The sequence below is a fragment of the Mustela lutreola genome, chromosome 17, assembly GCF_030435805.1.
Source record: "Mustela lutreola isolate mMusLut2 chromosome 17, mMusLut2.pri, whole genome shotgun sequence".
NCBI lineage: Eukaryota > Metazoa > Chordata > Mammalia > Carnivora > Mustelidae > Mustela > Mustela lutreola.
The window spans coordinates 8,158,167-8,175,916 of record NC_081306.1 but is presented as its reverse complement, the minus strand read 5'-3'; the positions used below and the strand labels follow the sequence as shown (position 1 = coordinate 8,175,916).

Genomic DNA, 17,750 nt, shown 5'->3' with positions numbered 1-17,750 from the left:
AATTTCCCTGATGGCTATTTTCCTGATTCCCTGATTGTTGCTAGTTATTTGTATGTCTTCCTTGGAGAAGTGTCTATTCCTGTCTTCTGCCCATTTTTTTGACATGATTATATGTTTTCTAGATGTCGAGTTGGAGAAGTTCTTTATAGATCTTGGGTATCAGCCCTTTGCCTGTACTGTCATTTGCAAATATCTTCTCCCATTCTTTGGGTTGCTTCTTTGTTTTTTTGGCTGTTTCCTCTGCTCTGCAGAAGGTTTTTATCTTGATGAAGTCCCAAAAGTTTATTTTTGCATTTTTTCCCTTGCCTTTGGAGATATGTCTTGAAAGAAGTTTCTGTGGCCTATGTCAAAGAGGTTACTGTCTATGCTCTCCTCTAGGATTTTGATGAATTCCTGTCTCACATTGAGTTCTTTCATCCATATTGAGTTTTCATACCACTTGGTGTAAGTGAATGATTGAATTCCATTCTTCTAAACATAGCTGTCTAATATTCCCAGCACCATATATTGAAGAGACTGTCTTTTTCTCACTGGATATTTTTTCCTGTTTTGTAGAAGTAAATTTGTGTTTAATGCAAATATGGTTTTGCTTTTCCTCAGCCATTATTTCTTCAAATAAGCTTGTCACTCCTTTTTCTCTCTTCTTCTTCTAGGACTCCCATAATGTATATATTGCTCTGATTGTTTGTATACTATGTCCTTTGGATTCTATTCACTTTTCTTCATTATTTTTATCCCTTTGCCCTTCAGACTCCATAATTTAAAATGACTTCTGTTCAAGTTCACTGATTCTTTCTTCTGTCTGACTGAGTCTGTTGTTGAACCCCCCTGGTAAAGTTTTCAGTTCAGTTAATGTATTTTCAAATCTAGAATTTCTGTTTGGTTCTCATTTTGTTCATATATATTTTTTTCTGGTTTGCTTTAGTTCTTTGTTTATTTTCCTTTAGCTTTTCCAACATGTTTAAGACAATCATTTTATTTTTTTAAAGATTTTTATTTATTTATTTGACAGAGATCATAAGTAGCAGAGAGGCAGACAGAGAGAGAGGAGGAAGCAGGCTCCCTGCCGAGCAAAGAGCCCTATGTGGGGCTCGATCCCAGGACCCTGGGATCATGACCTGAGCCAAAGGCAGAAGCTTTAACCCACTGAGCCACCCAGGCTCCCCTAACACAATCATTTTAAAGTTTCTGTCTAATAACTGAAACTTATGTCTCTTTAGAGTCAGCTTCTGGAGCTTTTTTTTTTTTTTTTTTTCCTTCAAATGGGCAACATGGCCTTGTGATCTGTTGTTGAAAATTGGATTATTTGGAAAAAGCAACCAGCCTCTGTTTTTGTAGCTGGTTCCTTGTAGAGAATTGCCTTCAGTAATCTAATCATATGAAAATGTAAGGTCTCAGACACGTGTCTTTTCTAGGCCTATCATGCATGTGCTTTTTTTTTTCTTCTCAATTTTGCCAAATAACATTGTTGCTTTTTCATGTTTTAATTTCCTTCAGACTCTCATACCTGCTTCTTCGTGGGGCCCTAGAAGTTTTATTGCCTTCATCTGTCTTTATTCCCCACCTCCTGCCCTCCCCAACCCCAAGTGGCCAATCTGCAGTTTTCACTCATTGTGGCATCTGCCACTGTTTTCGACACCTCCAACCTGATATTCAAACTATGTCGCCATTCGTATCTGAGCTCCAGGTTGAGTGAGGCAGAAACTAGTCCTGACAACCCAGAATACTGAAAAAAATTCTAGTCTTTTTTTCTGTCCCAAGGGAGGGGTTGGGAATTAGGTGGCTTCCTCCTAACCATATTTCACAACACCAGAGAGGGGATGAGGCAAAGGTAAGCAAAAATAACATAATATTTCTTACCATTTTCATTGTGAATTTCTGTTGTTTGGACATTTGTTGGTTGCTGCATATCTTTGACTGTTTCTAGAGTTCCTACAAACCTATGTTAGTCTGTTGGTTACTTGATGTTTCTGTGAGGGGAAAAGGGTTACCTGGGTGCTTCCAGGTTTGCCTTCTTGCTTATTTCACCTCTAGAAGTAACTTTTAATTTTAATTTTTTAATTTTAAAAATAAATTCTGCCAAATATTCATTAATTAAATTAATCTCCAGGTCTATTGTGATAATAATGATAGTAATTTTATGAGCACTTACTATGTGCCAGGCACTGTCATATACACTTTACCTCTTTAAATAACTAATTTAAACTTTACTACCTTCTGGGAAGTATTGTACCCATTTCATAGATGATAATACTGAGGCACAGAGGAGAACCTACTGTCCATATGTAACTAAGACAGACACATGGGGGAATGAAATTTTAAGGTTTTAACAGGTGACATGAAGGCTATTCATGGTTTTATGTGACTCGGAGGTGGAGACAGTAGACCAGAAGAAGCTGGTTGGATCACACCCTATACCCAACTTTTCATCATTCTATAAATTCTTTAACATTGGATCTCAGTCCTTGAGCAACATTTTCACTTTAATGTGTCTATGGTAATAGATTGGCCAAATGAGTTCCTTTAAAGTTCCTTTAAAGTAGGAAGTAACACATGGTGTATGATCTTTACCAGGAGGGCAAGAGAGGTCCAAACCCAGCCCTGTGGTGGGTGAATAACAAAGGGGATGAACTGAAGTGGAGTTTCAGCGAGTTGACAGACTTAACCCGCCGTACAGCCAATGTCTTCACCCAGATCTGTGGCTTGCAGCAGGGAGACCGTTTGGCCGTGGTCCTGCCTCGAGTGCCTGAGTGGTGGCTGGTGGCCATAGGCTGCATGCGAACAGGTCAGTGACCCAAAGAGACACCAACAGACTTTAGATCTAGCCCAGAGCCAACTGGTCCTGAAATATTAATATTCCCCTATCTTTTTTCATATTCTGCATAGACTTTTTCTTTCTCAAACTCCCTCAAATATTTTTTTTCCTCCTTCTCACTCACTGTCTCTCTCATACTTACACACCCTCAAATACAGTGTCATAACTCTTTAAGTCATCCATGCACACACTTTCCCCTGCACAATCTCATTTTTTGGTTTTAAAGATCTATCAGGTAATGAGCACTGGGTGTTATATAAGACTGACAAATCACTGAATTATACCTCTGTAACTAATAATACACTATATGTCAATTAACTGAATTTAAATTTAAAAAAAAAAAGAAAAAAGAAAAAGAAAAGATCCATCAGTTCTTAACATTTTGCACTCCTCCTACACTGAGTCATTTAAGTATCAGTTGCAGACATTGTGACAACCATAAACACCAGATAAACACCCATAAGCAAGCACTGGAGTATTCATCTGCTATGATCCGAGACATTCTCCACACCTCAGTACAGCAGAGTTATCACACAAGACTCTAACACTGATACACCCATAGCCGAAATTCTTTTTTAGTCCCAATAGTGTCTTCTGTAGTAATTTTTTTTGGTTTGAATCCAAAATCCAATAGAGGATCATGCATCGCATTCAGTTGTCACATCTCAATATCCCTCAAGCTGGGCTTTTCTATATGACCACATTTTGGAAATGTCTAAACCAGTTGTTTTTGGAAGGTCCCACAAAATTTGTGTTTCTGACTCTTTCCTCAGGACTACATTCAGTTAAACATTTTTACCAGGAGTACTACAAAGACAATTTGCCTATCTCAGTGCTTTAATAAGGGGATACATCAAGTTGGTTTGTCTTATCATCAGTGTTATTTACAAACACCTTTGCAAGGCATCTTTTCCCTTTATAATTAGTGGTCTATGTAAGTAATTAGTAATCTATGTTGTAATATTTATGAGACTGGTTGTCTGAATAACCTGTTCTCCAGTTGTCTTTATGTGAATAAAGTGTCTTTATGTTCTGCACTTGCCTTTCACCCTAGGATTTGAGAATCCATTAATGATTCTTGATTGAATTGAATATTATTATGGTCGTTTTATAGAAGAATTTTTTACTTTATACTATTCTCCCTACATTTATTAGTTATCATTCTTTTGTGGAGATTTCCCTTTCCTTTTTAATTGCCTATCTATTTGCCTATATAATTTAGAATTCATGTGGGACTCATGGATTCTCTTTTGATGTGCTTTATAATGCATGTTCATATATTCCCTCACCAGTAAAATACTGGATTAATCCATCCAAGTCATGTGGAATGAAGAATTAATAGCAATGGCAGAGAGAGTATAGAGAAGCCATGTCATCTGTAGACCTAAGAGATGGCCCATGGGAAGTCCAAGATATGAGCTGAGCCCTCTGGTATAAGCAGAATTAAAGAGGGAGAGAAGCAAAGAAAGAGAATACTAAGGATGGGCAAGAGTCAGGAGAAGCCTGTGTGAAGAACAGCCATATTGAAATAGAGAATAAATTTGCAAGAAAGAAAAGTGGTGGGTGGGTAGTGTCTTCAGTGTTGGGTGGAGAGTATGTTGGTTTCCTGGAGAGAGGGTACAGGTGCTGGTGAAGAGAAGAAGAGTGGAGTGGGAAGAATCAGTGTTCTATAGAACCTGAAGTAGGAAGACTCAAGACAAGGCACCTGGTGGAGAGATTAGAACCCAACTCATGAAGACACGAACTAATTGTTGGTGATAGAAGATGGAAGGGAAAGCAGGGAAGTTCAAAGGATAATGTAGTTAAATTTAGATATGCAGAGTGAGTGAGAGGAGATACAAGATGACACAAGGGACTGACAGAGGAGGAGATGAGAGAGGAAAAATCTAGGTAGTGATGCAGCTAATTCTGATGTAAGGGATACTGTCCTACTTACATTCATAGCCCCAGATCCTATGTAAAGTAGGATCCACCGTCTACTGGCTAGATCCATCTAGAGCAGAAGAGGTTAGGGAAGGCTTTTCAACTTTCATTGTGCATAGGAGTCCCTTGGAGATCTTATTAAAGTGAAGATTCCGATTCAGTAGGTTTGGGATGGGGCATGAGATTTTGTGTCTTAGGTGGTGTGGTTGGTGCTGGTCCATGGACCATACTTTGCCCAGCAAGACGCTGGTGGATTTCTATGCAGGTAACCCAAGACTGAAACCCCAAATTTCCTTTATCATTCCCAGGAATAGTCTTCATGCCAGGAACCATGCAACTGACGAGCAAGGACCTTCTCTACCGATTACAAGTTTCTAAAGCCAAGGGCATCATCACCACAGATACCTTTGCCCCAGAGGTGGATTCTTTAGCTTCCAAGTGTCCTACTCTGAAAACAAAGCTCCTGGTGTCTGACCATAGCTGTCAAGGGTGGTTGGACTTACGATCATCAATTAAGTGAGTTTCTGTTCTAATGAATGTGCTATCTAAGGAAGGACAGGAGAAGGCCATTCACTCCCAACCAGTATGGGGAGACTTACCAGGTCTGATGGCCGAAACCTTCTCTTCCTAGTTTTGCTATGGATTTGCTGTGTGACCCCGGACTGGTTCCTTCCCTCCCTTTTTTAAAAAATTAACATATAATATATTATTTATCTCATATAATAATATATTACTATATATATATTAACATATGATGTATTATTTGTGCTTCATCAGTGAAGCACAATGCACAGTATTCACCATAGCACATACCCTCCCCAATCCTTCCCCTTTCTTGGATGCAATTGCTTTATCTGTAAAATAAGGATATTGAACTTCCATGCCTCTATCACTAAAGTATTAGCATCCCTGTGATGTATAAAGTCAGAGGGTTGTTGTGTTACATCTTCCCTGTAGGTAAGGAATCTGAAATATTATGTTTATATTAAAAATATATATATATATGAAGAGGTTGAGTGAAAGATTAAGGGATGAATTTTTTTTTAAAGATTTTATTTATCTATTTGACAGAGAAATTACAAGTACACTGAGAGGCAGGCAGAGAGAGAGAGAAGGAAGCAGGCTCCCTGCCGAGCAGAGAGCCCGATGCAGGACTCGATCCCAGGACCCTGAGATCATGACCTGAGCCAAAGGCAGCGGCTTAACCCACTGAGCCACCCAGGCGCCCCTAAGGGATGAATTTTTAAGGGAAAGCTCGAGATTGCAAGAAAAATTGAGGCTATGGCTGTCAGGTGGCTAAAGGAGCAAACACTTTCCATTTTTTAGGGGTTGCATACCTTTAGGGACACTTTGCAGGAAAAGTTAGGGAAGTGTTTGAGGTAAGTAAGACCACTTCCGCTTCCAAACCTCTGATTCTGTAAACCTTCAGGCATTTTTTTTTGTGTCACCCACACACCATGCTGGGTTTGTTTTCTTGAAGTAACCCCTCAGTTTTTAAAGTCCTTTCCTTTGGCCTCAAAAGACAAATATCACACTGAAGTCACATCTTACACTGGATTTTAAAGTCACACAATTAAACGAAAATGGTGTGAATAAATATTCTCTAAAATGCCCTTAAATGGCCAAAAGTCAATATGGTATCATATTGCACCAAGAGTCAGAGTGTCCTGGGATCATTTGCAGTTTCTCTGATCAAACACCATAGAGAACTTGCATTTATGAGCCCAAGAGACTCTCAGTCTAGGAGAAACCTCCAAGAATCAAGGCACACTGGGGCACCCTAGAGATTGTACTTTCCATCTCAAGCTTACACCAGGGCGAATGTACATGGTTATGGGGTAAAAGTCCTATTAACTTGGTTCATATAAAAAACAAGCTTAGCAGTGTGACTAAGAACACAGTTTGGGGTGTATTTGAATCCTGGCTGGACCACTTGCTGGCTACCGGTCTTCAGGCAAGTTATGAAAGCCTTTCTGAGCCCCAGTTTTCTAATCCACAGAATGGGCACAATAATAACAGTACTTGCCTTTTAGGTTTGGTCTGAAGATTAAATGAGTTGTTACTTGTAAATCACTTAGAGCATTGCCTGGAAGGGCTGTTTCAGTGTTTGTTACATGCTAAACAATCCATTTTGTTTCCCCTCTTTTTAAAATGAAGAAATGTCAGTCAGCTTACTCAACTCACTCTCAAGCTCCATTTGGTTCCTAATACCAGGAGAACTGGTTTCCCCTCCAGTGTTAGATACCTCCATTTTTCTGACTCCAAGCCTCATATTGTTCCTTTTGCTTCTCTGGATGGAAAGAGTAAATATGACTTCTCCCCTTTTGTACTGAATCTCTTTGCAGATCAGCATCCCCAGATCATACCTGTATTAAGTCAAAGACCCTGGACCCAATGGCCATCTTCTTCACCAGTGGGACCACAGGCTTCCCCAAGATGGCAAAACACAGCCATGGATTTGCCTTGCGATCCTCTTTCCCTTCAAGGTAGGAAAGAAGTCATTGACTTATGAGCTGGGCCGCAGATCTGGGGTGGTGTGTGTGTGTGTATGCGTGCATGTGTGGGTTGGGAAAAGAGCTCTAAGCAGAATTGACCTTATCCTGCTTCTCCCTTCTGTGCTCTTTGGTTCAGACTGATGAAAATCTGAGAGGTAAACATTGAGAATCCTAACTATTTGCTGACAGAGGCCTCTGATGACAAAGGAGGCACATTATGTCCTGCCTAAGCACCTTGACAGGAGGTGTGTAGGAGAGCCAGTTTGTCTCTGTCAGTTAACTCAGGGTTTGGTAGGAAAATACAGAATGAACTCACAATGTCACCTAAACAACAGGTCCTTCCTTCTCCCCATTTATGGACAAATGAAACTTGAAATTACCCAGTTATGAGCTGTTAGGAAAAATAATACCTGGGACCAGGCCACATCATGACCCTGTCCCTGATCTAGAACAGTCATAGAGGCTGAAGCTGTAGCCTTGGGTTAACCATTTAATCAATTTATTTTTTGTTAAGATTATTTATTTATTTATTTATTTAACAGAGAGAGGGAACACAAGCAGGGGAAGTGGGGGGGGGCGAGAAGCAGGCCTCCTGCTGAGCAGGGAGCCGGATGCCAGACACTAGGATCCTGACCCAAGTCGAAGGCATACCCTTAATGACTGAGCCACCCAGGCAGCCCCATTTAATCAGTTTTTAAACAGCTTCTTCTCCTTTCCGCCCTTTCTCTAGCTAATAATATTCAGACCAGAACAGATGCTGTATATTTTCTAAATTATTAACCAGATCAGAGGGCACCAAAAGTTTTTTGGTAGGCTGTGGCTAGCTGTGCTGATGAAAAGTTATACAATGATAACTGAATAGCAAAACCCTGGAGTAATGGGGGTGGGAAGAAGGGAAGGGCTTTCTGTGCACTCTGAATAACAGGAGCAAAGGCACAAAGATATAAAAAGTAATGTTTATAAACTACTGAGATTTGAGGGTGGCTGGTGCTCAGAGTGTGGGGTAAGGTATAGTTGGGAGGAGTGAGAAAGTAAGCAGGGCCCAGATCCCATAGGATCTCATGGGCCTTGGTGTAGAGTTTAAAGAGTTTTTTGTTTGTTTACTTGCTTGTTTATTTGTTTTTGTTTTGTTTTGTTTTGAGAGGAAGGGGAGGTGTTGGAGCCATGGGACATATTTTAGCAAGGGAAAGACCTGATCAGGTTTGTGTTTTGAAAAGATCACATGGCAGCACTTGGGTGGCTCAGTCTGTGAAGCATCTGGCTCTTGATTTTGGCTCAGGTCATGTCCCAGGGTCACGAGATTGAGCCCCACATTGGGCGCTGTGCTGAACGTGTAGTCTGTTTGAGATTCTCTCTCTCCCCCTCCCTCTGCTTCTCCCCTCTTACTTCCTATTTCTGCATGTGCACACTCTCTCTCTCAAGAAGAAAGAAAGAAAGAAATAGAGAGAGAAAGGGAAAGAAAGAGAGAGAGAGAGAAGAAAAAAGAAAAGGAAAAAAGATAAAAGATCACTAGCTGCAATATGGAGAATATGTTGGAAAAAATCAGAATAGAGTTAGATCGACTAGCTGGAGGGTCTTAGAATAATCCAAGATGGCAGTGGCTTGGCAAAGGTGTCAGAGACGTGAAGGAAGTTAACATATATGAGATATTAGGAGGTAAAATGGATGGGATCTACTGTCTGTGGGAGTGACGTGGGAGACAAGAGAGGAGCCAGTCAAGTGACTCGGATTTGGGGCTTGGACAGTTGCATGGATAGTAATGACATTCACTGAAATACAGAGAATACTGGAAGAGAAAGAATTAGTTGAAGGGAGTCAGGAGAAATTAGGATCTGGTGGATTTGAGGTGCCTGAGAGACACCCCAGAAGAGATGTTCAGTGGGTAGGGAGTCCGACGCTGAAAAGACAGATTCTCCTAGCTAGTAAATTCTTGCGGGTGAGCCAACCTCCACTCCACCTTTCAGTTATTGCCTATTGTCTGATTGTTTCCAGTCCTTTGCCAAGATAGAATATTAAAAATTAAATCTCTCTCTCTCCCTTTCCTCTCTCTCTCTCCCTTTCTCTTTCTTCATCACAAATGACAGAAAGACCAATCTAAATATCTTTAAGCCAAAAAATGAGTACAGGAATTTAATGGATCCTGAGACAGAGCACTCCAGAGTTTGGCTTCAGACAAAAATAGTTTCCGGATTAGGTTTTCATCTCTCCATCTGTCAGCCCTGTTTCTGCTGAGTTTTGATGGTATTCTCAGAAACACTTATTATTCCTTGTTATCCCCAAATGGCTGCCAGCATTACCTGGGACTGTATCAGTAACAGAGTCAAATCCAAGAAAAGAGCTATAGATTTGTCCCATATTCCCAGTCTTACGGATCATTATAACTAAACCAGTTGAAGGCACACACGACCAGAAAATGGGCTTTGGCATACTCTACGGACGTGCTATGGATGTGTGTCTTGAGCCCCATTTAAAAACATGCACTGAGAATGAGTGGTGGGTCGCCACCTGAAAATCTGAGTCCCCAGCCCTTGATCACATTCTCTCATGGTCAGTCACATAGCTGAGGTCACTGTATTTTGGAGTTAGCAGGAAATTTCTGCAACTGAAGACATCTGATATCTTCTGGTGCCATTCGGACACGGGCTGGATTCTGGCAGTCTTCGGGTGCATTTTGGAACCATGGACAGCAGGGGCTACACTCTTCATCCATCATATGCCCCAGTTTGACCCCAAGGTCGCTGAACAGGTAAGAACACTAACCTTCCAGTACTGAGAAACTCCTAGAAGAAACTAACGTTTCCAACTCAAAAACCGGACCCTGCTGAAAAAAATGTGATTTAGTTGAGGGTCCCCTATGCTGCTTTCCTAATGGCACATGGGAGAAGAATGAGGCACAAACAAGTCAGCTGTTAAGAGAATGGGAGCAGAGGACCACAGCTGGAAGGACTGTCACCCCAAACAGTTCCTCAATCCTGAATTTATTAGATACCTGATAACAAAGGAGAAGAAAAGAAGATTATACATTAGCCATCTGTCTAATAGGTAAACAAGAAAGAGTGTGAGTCACATGTTGGTCACAAGCTTTAGAGGTAAACGAAGTAGACAAGAAGAGAAGTAGGGTGTGTCTGGGCCAGCAGCATGAGATTTGTAATTTTGCAAATGCACTTAAATGGATTACCTTAATATGTGGCTCTCTCTGAGGTAGGGGAGACAAAAAGGGAAGTAGGGCAGTGTTCCATGCTGAGCCGGCCAAGGTTCCTAGCTGTTGGGCTTCAAGGATGTGTATCACCCCCTCCGCCAGAGGCCTGCTGCTTGTACATGTTTTTCTCAAGGTCATCTTTAAGCATGCTTGCAGGACAAGCATAACTTCTCATTAGTTCAAGTTATAGTTTAAGCAATGTATTATCCTTACTCTTCTTGCTTTCACTCAGCAGTGCCTAATGCATGCCATGTACAAAATTTATGCTCAATATAAGGATAGTGAAAGAATTAAATAAATAATGGGCTCTCATTAGAGGGGAGATCAGAATTAAAATGCTAATAATTAACTGATATTTTAAGTCTTTACTATAAAAATGCAATTTCTTCTCTCCCCCTTTTCTAGATGTTGTTCAAATACCCCATCACCCAGTGCCTTGCTGCGTCAAGTATATATCGAATGATTCTACAGCACACTTCTACCAGGTATATTAGAAGTGGTGGTGGCTGGTCATAACAATCTTTGGGAAGGAATTAAAGGGATCCAGTGTACCATGGTCTATTTTTAACTGTGGTTCTTTGACATGTGTGTGCGTGTGTGTGTGTGTGTGTGTGTGTGTGTGTTAGGTAAGTGTTGGTGGTGATAATTAGTTCATTAAAGCAAGACTCCAAGATCCAAATGAAAAACACTCAGTAAGCCTTCCATCATTGTGAGTTTATTCTTTTTTAAACTTTTATCTTATAAAAGGTCAAACATACAGAGTAAGACATAAATGAGTAGAGGCACCTGGGTGTCTCAGTGGGTTAAGCCTCTGCCTTCGGCTCAGGTCATATCTCAGGGTACTGGGATCAAGCCCCACATTGGGCTCTCTGCTTAGTAGGGAGCCTGCTTCCCCCTTTCTCTCTGCCTGCCTCTCTGCCTACTTGTGATTTCTCTCTCTGTCAAGTAAATAAAATCTTTTTAAAAAGACATAAATGTATAAATTAATGAACTGTTGAAAAACACCTGTGTCACCACTCACCTGACTCACAAAAATAGAATATTGCCCATACCCCTGAGATCTCTACATAGCTCTCTTTCTCCTTTAAAGAAATTTACTATCTCAACTTTTATGGTGTTCATTTCCTGTTTTCTCTGATAGTTTATCTCCTAAGGAAATATCCCTAAACAAATTATTATATTTTACTTGCCTTTGATCTTTATGTGTGTAATAATATATTATTCTGTAATACCTGGCTTCTTTTTTCAGCATTAGGTTTTAAGATGTGTCTATGTTGCTACAGGTTGCTATAGTTAATTTTCATTGCTATATAATATCCCATAGTATGAAAACATCATGATTTTTTTTAAAGATTTTATTTATTTATTTGACAGAGAGAGATCACAAGTAGGCAGAGAGGCAGGCAGAGAGAGAGGAGGAAGCAGGCTCCCTGCCGAGCAGAGAGCCTGATGTGGGACTCGATCCCAGGACCTGAGATCATGACCTGAGCTGAAGGCAGCGGTTAACCCACTGAGCCACCCAGGCACCCAACATCATGATTTTTTTAATCTGTTTTACCATTAATGGACAACTTGGATAGTTTTCATTTGGGGACTATTAGTGATTAATGCTGCATTGAATTCTTGTACATGTATGCTGGTACATATAAGCATGCATTTCCGTAGTATTTTTCTGGAAGAGGAATTGCTAGTTTACACTTAATATGACATTTTACCATGTGATTTTCCAAAGATTGAACCAATTTATGCTCCTGCTAGCAAGATAGGAGAATTCCCATTGTTTCATAACATTGGCAATATTTGTTATTGTCAGAATTTTAAAAAATTCTGTCAGTCTGACAGATGCATCATGTTCTCTTACCGTAGACATTTATTTTTTCATTTCCCCATGTTTGCCGGTTAATTTTAGCTAAACTGAAATATGCTCTTTGAAATGTATGGGCATTTATTTATCTTTTAAAGAGTGTGAGATAAAAATGGCTATTCAAAAGTCAGAGTAACATGTCTTAAATATAGAATTAAAAAATTTAAGTGTTCTACGACTACCCTTATGAAACTAACTCTGAAACACAGTTTTGATTTTATTCATGAAGCCTCAAACTAAAACAGAATCCTCAAACAGAATCCAACGATTCTGTTTCCATCTGTATTTAAAAGCTCATATTAAGCTACTTTTTGAAACATTCCTCAGATGATGATCTTTGTCCAAACCCAGTAAAAATATAACCAAAACATAGCTAATCAGAGCATCAGAGAATCTGCTTGTTTTATCTACTTTGGATAAAGCTGCAGAAGGATGAAGAAGACGCCCTCAGTGAACTCAACCCTCCTGCCCTTGACTTGGACGCTGGTGTACCAGGACAAGGGATGAAGATAAGAAGGTGAACCAGATGTCTGCTACCTCTCTCATCCCCAAGAGATTACCTGGCTCAGCCCAGGCCACCCGGTACTCAGACCTCAATCATGTCTCCCTACCTCCTTCAGGGAATCCATCATTATTTTGTGGGTTTTTTTTATTAGCAGAAAATTTTATGGGGAAGAATGAAAAAGAGGATTTACGTCATGCAGTGTACCTACTACTGATGTTCACAGCTGACTTTAATGCTCTCTCTGAAATTCTTTCTCTCACGGCTGCTACTGCAACACTGTTTTCTTTTCTTGAACTCGCCCCAGTCTTTCTCGATGTCCTGGGCAATTCATTTCTACCCTCTAACTTGCATCCTCTGCTCACAAATAAAGCCCTTCAATTCGCATGACCCTACTCTTCAGAGAAGGCAATGCAGTTCTGTTAGCCTCCTAACATGCTCTTAGGATCTTATCCCCCACCACATTATGGTTTATGAAATACCCCCTTATAGCCATAGTGAATGTGAAGACAATGTCTGATCAATACATCTTTGCCACCTTTTTATGTCAGCTTCCAAAGTTGATCCAAACCTTTGATCCAAACCCATTAGCCTCACCACCATCACCTACCCCTTGCCAGGAAATGAGTGACCTCCACTTGGCTTTGACCAAATTGCCCAAACGACAAGTAAGAACATGAGGAAGCAAAAGCATGAGTGATCCAGATGAAGAGACTCTGAGCTCTTAACACTCTGGGCCTGGGGCAGAGCTTCCAAGGCCTGACTGCAAGTTCTCTTGTCACTCTGTCTTCCCTGAAGTCTCAGGTTCCCCACCCTGGAACACTGCACTACTGGCGGGGAGGCTCTGCTGCCGGAGGAGCAAGAGGAGTGGAGAAGAAAGACAGGCCTGCTGCTCCATGAGGCCTATGGACAGTCAGAAACAGTAGGTAGATGTCCTTTCTGGGTCAGTCAGGATGTGCTGAACTGCTGAGCCCAGCAGAAGAGCTGAACAATGAATGTGCGGAGGCCCCATTCTGCTCATAGCATTGCCTGAGGCCAATGGGTGGCTTCAGATTTCTAGGCTAGTTTGCCCCAAATCAATTTGCAAAAAGACAATTCACAACTCATCAGTCTGTCAGGAGGCCAATGTACTGAAAAGTATTGGACGAAACCTTAAAAGGGGTCTAAGGATGTGGTGCCACCGTCCCTGTGATCATGCGCTCTAGGGAGCCCAGAAGGGGTGGCGGGTTGGGAGGTTCTCTCCAGTAACACAGAGGCCCCCATCTGTAAGTCCTGCCCACTTCACCATCGCTTCCTAGGGTGAAAATCACAGGGAGCTAGGAACTGGCCCCAGCAGTTCCTTTCTGGGTGTTTATATGGACAACATACAGGTTTGACTGTGGGACACTAACTGGTGTTGTGGAGGGAGCAGAGACTTTCTGTACGTACCAAACACACACACACACACACACACACACACACACACACACACAGTGTATGACTCCCAAAGGCATCACTGAGCAGCCAGGTGGCAGGGCATTCAGAGTATCATGCATGTCTTGAACCACAAAAACTTTATCAATGATAGTAGGGGAAGGGACAGGTATCTTTCCTCCAACACAATTCTGAAGCCATTTCTGTCATTGGGTAGAAGCACTTTCCCCGACCTCCTTGTTTTCCCTGTATCTGGGAGAGGGATGACTACCATTTCAGGATCTGGAGGCAAATGACTATTTTAGCCTCAATTAACTTACTTTTCTGACTTCTTTGCAAAAAAAAAAAAAAAAAAACATATATGCTTTTAAGTCATCAGTTAATTGATCTTCTTTGAGGCCTAAGAAATACTAAGACTCTAGTTTTGTCCTTGGATGATTCATGTTTCTATTTGGACAAGGAGGAAGGTGGGTTGAGAACTACACTATGCCCACGACCCAGGTCCATTGGCAACAACAGAATACTTCCTAATACCTGGACGGTGCTTAATTTCTGAAAGTGTTTTCATAGCTACTGACTCACTTGTGGAACATTTCCCACACGCCTGCACCATGAGCAGCAGCTTAGCAAAGGGGAAAAGAGCTTTCCTTCTCAGGAATTCAGTCGCTGGTTCAAATCTCAGCTTGCCAATTACAGGCTTCAAGACTACAGGCTGAGCATTGAACCTTCCAGAGTCTCTGCTTCTCTGCCTCCAAATTCGAAATATAACCCAATCTTGCTGAGTTGTGATAAGGGAAATGAAAGGAAGTGTAGAAAACTCTGGGTACAATGTTCAACCCCTTGTAAATGCTGACCTTGTAATTACTCTTGTTTACACTGGATGCTGGGATAGTAGAGATGTTTGGGGCAATCGTGGGAACACCACAATCTGAATATTCTTGACACAGCTCTGAGTCATTGAGACAGGGTTCCTGTCACTGTTTAACAGCCTGAGTCTGTTAAATGATTTTATGGTCTTCCTCTAGCCATCAGACACACGTCTGACATACAGTGGGCATATAACACCTCATATTACATGGCCACAACACCAGGATCTTCACTTGCTTCTTTTTTGGCTCCTCTCACTGGACCTGGTAGCCCCAGGAGCTAGCACAGGCCCAGTCCATGTCAGATGTGGTTAATATCTGCTGACTGGAGTTGGGCCAATGCCTTATGCCTAGAATCTGGGCTTTCTAGCTTCCCTGTAAAGGCTCCACACCAAATGACATGAGTGGGTGGGGATGCTGTGTGTGGTTCTTGATGCTTTATAATGAGCCTGGATCTCTGACCAACCCCATTTTCTTTCTTTTGTGAATAGGGAATATGTTGTAGCACTCTCCGGGGAATGAGGATCAAGCCGGGTTCCATGGGGAAAAGCATGCCCCCCTTCGATGTCCAGGTCTGGTCCTAAAGGCATTTGCTGGGAGCAGTTAGAGCTCAGCTGGAATTGGACAATTGTGTGACACCAGACGACCGAACCAGCTGTGCCCTCTCCACCCCACCCCCAAACCAGTTGCTGTCCTCTCCGCTAGAAGCCTCACACATAACAGATGGCACCAGAGCACCTGAAGAGAGCACTGGCAGCTCTCTCCATCAGCTGGTGCTTCTAGTTTTTCCTGATCTGTGTTTTCTAGCCTGAAGACATATTTGCCGTGTCTGCATATCCATGAGACCAATAGACCCATAACTTGGGTTTCATCATTTCCTGATTTCAAAGAGTCCTGACAGTTGTCATCTATTTTCTGGCGGGGCTCCTCTCCCCATTTATTCTCAGTGGTGTCACACAAATGGGCAAGTACTGTGCGGGTGGGGCAGGCATGCTGGCATGGCCCAGCAGTGTGGGATTCACGACTTCTTTTTCCAGATCATTGATGACAAGGGCAACAGCCTGCCGTTCAACACTGAAGGCAACATTGGCATCAGGATAAAGCCCACCAAGCCCATTGGCATCTTCATGGGCTATGAAGTAAGTGGCGATCCTCACCTGCCCCCTTCCAGGCCCTCAGAATCCCTTCAGGGAGCTGTGTGGGTGCTAAGGTGGTAGATTCAACTCTGCACCATGAAGCTTCTTCATAGCTCCCTTCAGTCACTCCAACTCAATAAAGCCTGTTCTAATTAATCTCTAAGCTCCTAGGGTGTTCTCACATCCCTTCCTGTCCCAGCCAGCTGGCACTTAAGTGCCGAAGGGTAGAAAGTAGCACCCCAGACTTGGGTTCCAATGATCTCTTGAGGAGGCTGAGTATGCAAGAAGCCTTGATTGGCTTCAAATCCTACAGTCCCACTTCCTAACAGGGTGTGCACAAATCTATTATCCTTGCTGAGCCTCCGGAGAGGACAGTGGTGGTCGCATTTCACAGAGGAAGAAACTGCAGATTACAAGCTTTGTATGTCTTCCCTATGTCAAGTAAATGGCAGGTCTAGGAATCAAATCAGCATCTTTTTGGTTCTCAAACCCTACATACGAAATCCAGGGATTACATAAAACTATAATAGGCTCTAAGGAACCCTGAACCTCTTGACCACAGAAATGCTGAGCTTCCAAAACTGGTCAGGGGAGAGTGAACAGACCTTGAAATTGACTTTAGGCCCATCTCCTTTCTCCATAGGAACAGTCACTGGTGTCACTGTTGGCCTCATTCTGTGGCCTCCGGGGGTGGGTGGTGCTGCTCCTTTTATGATGTTATTGCCCCAAAGCAAATATGCAGGCCCTAGGTTTATTTCACAGTAGCACAATTTTAGGCTTGGATAAAAGAAAAAATAAATGGAGTAACATGTATATGGATCAGTAGCTCTCAACGCTGCTTGTATGCTAGAATCAGTTGAGGAGATTTAAAAAAAAAATCAATTCTTGGATCCAACCACAGAGAGTCTGGTTAAATTAAACTGGGATGGTCCAAAGCAACAGCATTTTTTTTTAAATTGGAAAGAACGTATTTTATTTTACACAGACGTCCTCTCCTGGGCCCACACCTATGTACATCTATACCCCGTTCCACTATGATATGTTGCCACTCCTCCACTGAGAGTTGTTTGTTTTCTTTCTTTTCTTTTCCTGAGCTAAAATATAAAGTTTACCCTTTTCACCATTTTTAAGTGTAGAATTCAGTGGCCCTGAGTAAATCCACAACACTGTACAGCAGTTACCACCATGCATCTGCAGAAATTTTTTTCATTCCAAATGGAGACTCTGTTCCCATTAAACAGTAACTCCCCCCTCCTCCTCATATCCCCAGGATTTTAAACTTTAATATACTTTTTGGCTTTAAGAATTTTCCTATTTTAGGTACCTCTACCAAGTGGAATTATACCTTTGCCCTTATACGTCTGGCTTATCTCACCTAGCACATGTTTTCAACGTTCATCCATGTTGTAGAATGTGACCAAATGTCATTTTTTTCAGGCTGAATGGTATTGTCTGGGTATACCATATTTTGTATATCCATCAATTTCTTAATAGATATTGAGGTTATTTCCACCTTTTGGCTACTGTGAATAATGCT

The 17,750-nt window shown here is 41.7% G+C and overlaps 1 protein-coding gene across 1 annotated transcript in view; it reads left to right on the top strand.

The window, feature by feature from the left end:
- ACSM1 (acyl-CoA synthetase medium chain family member 1) overlaps positions 1 to 17,750 on the top strand; it is a 48,062-nt gene that overhangs the window by 21,105 nt on the left and 9,207 nt on the right. The window contains exons 3-10 of the mRNA XM_059155100.1: positions 2,575 to 2,785; positions 5,047 to 5,254; positions 7,084 to 7,224; positions 9,820 to 9,979; positions 10,838 to 10,917; positions 13,597 to 13,720; positions 15,569 to 15,649; positions 16,115 to 16,216. Coding sequence (XP_059011083.1) covers positions 2,575 to 2,785; positions 5,047 to 5,254; positions 7,084 to 7,224; positions 9,820 to 9,979; positions 10,838 to 10,917; positions 13,597 to 13,720; positions 15,569 to 15,649; positions 16,115 to 16,216 — 1,107 coding nt within the window. The remainder of the gene's footprint in view (positions 1 to 2,574; positions 2,786 to 5,046; positions 5,255 to 7,083; positions 7,225 to 9,819; positions 9,980 to 10,837; positions 10,918 to 13,596; positions 13,721 to 15,568; positions 15,650 to 16,114; positions 16,217 to 17,750) is intronic.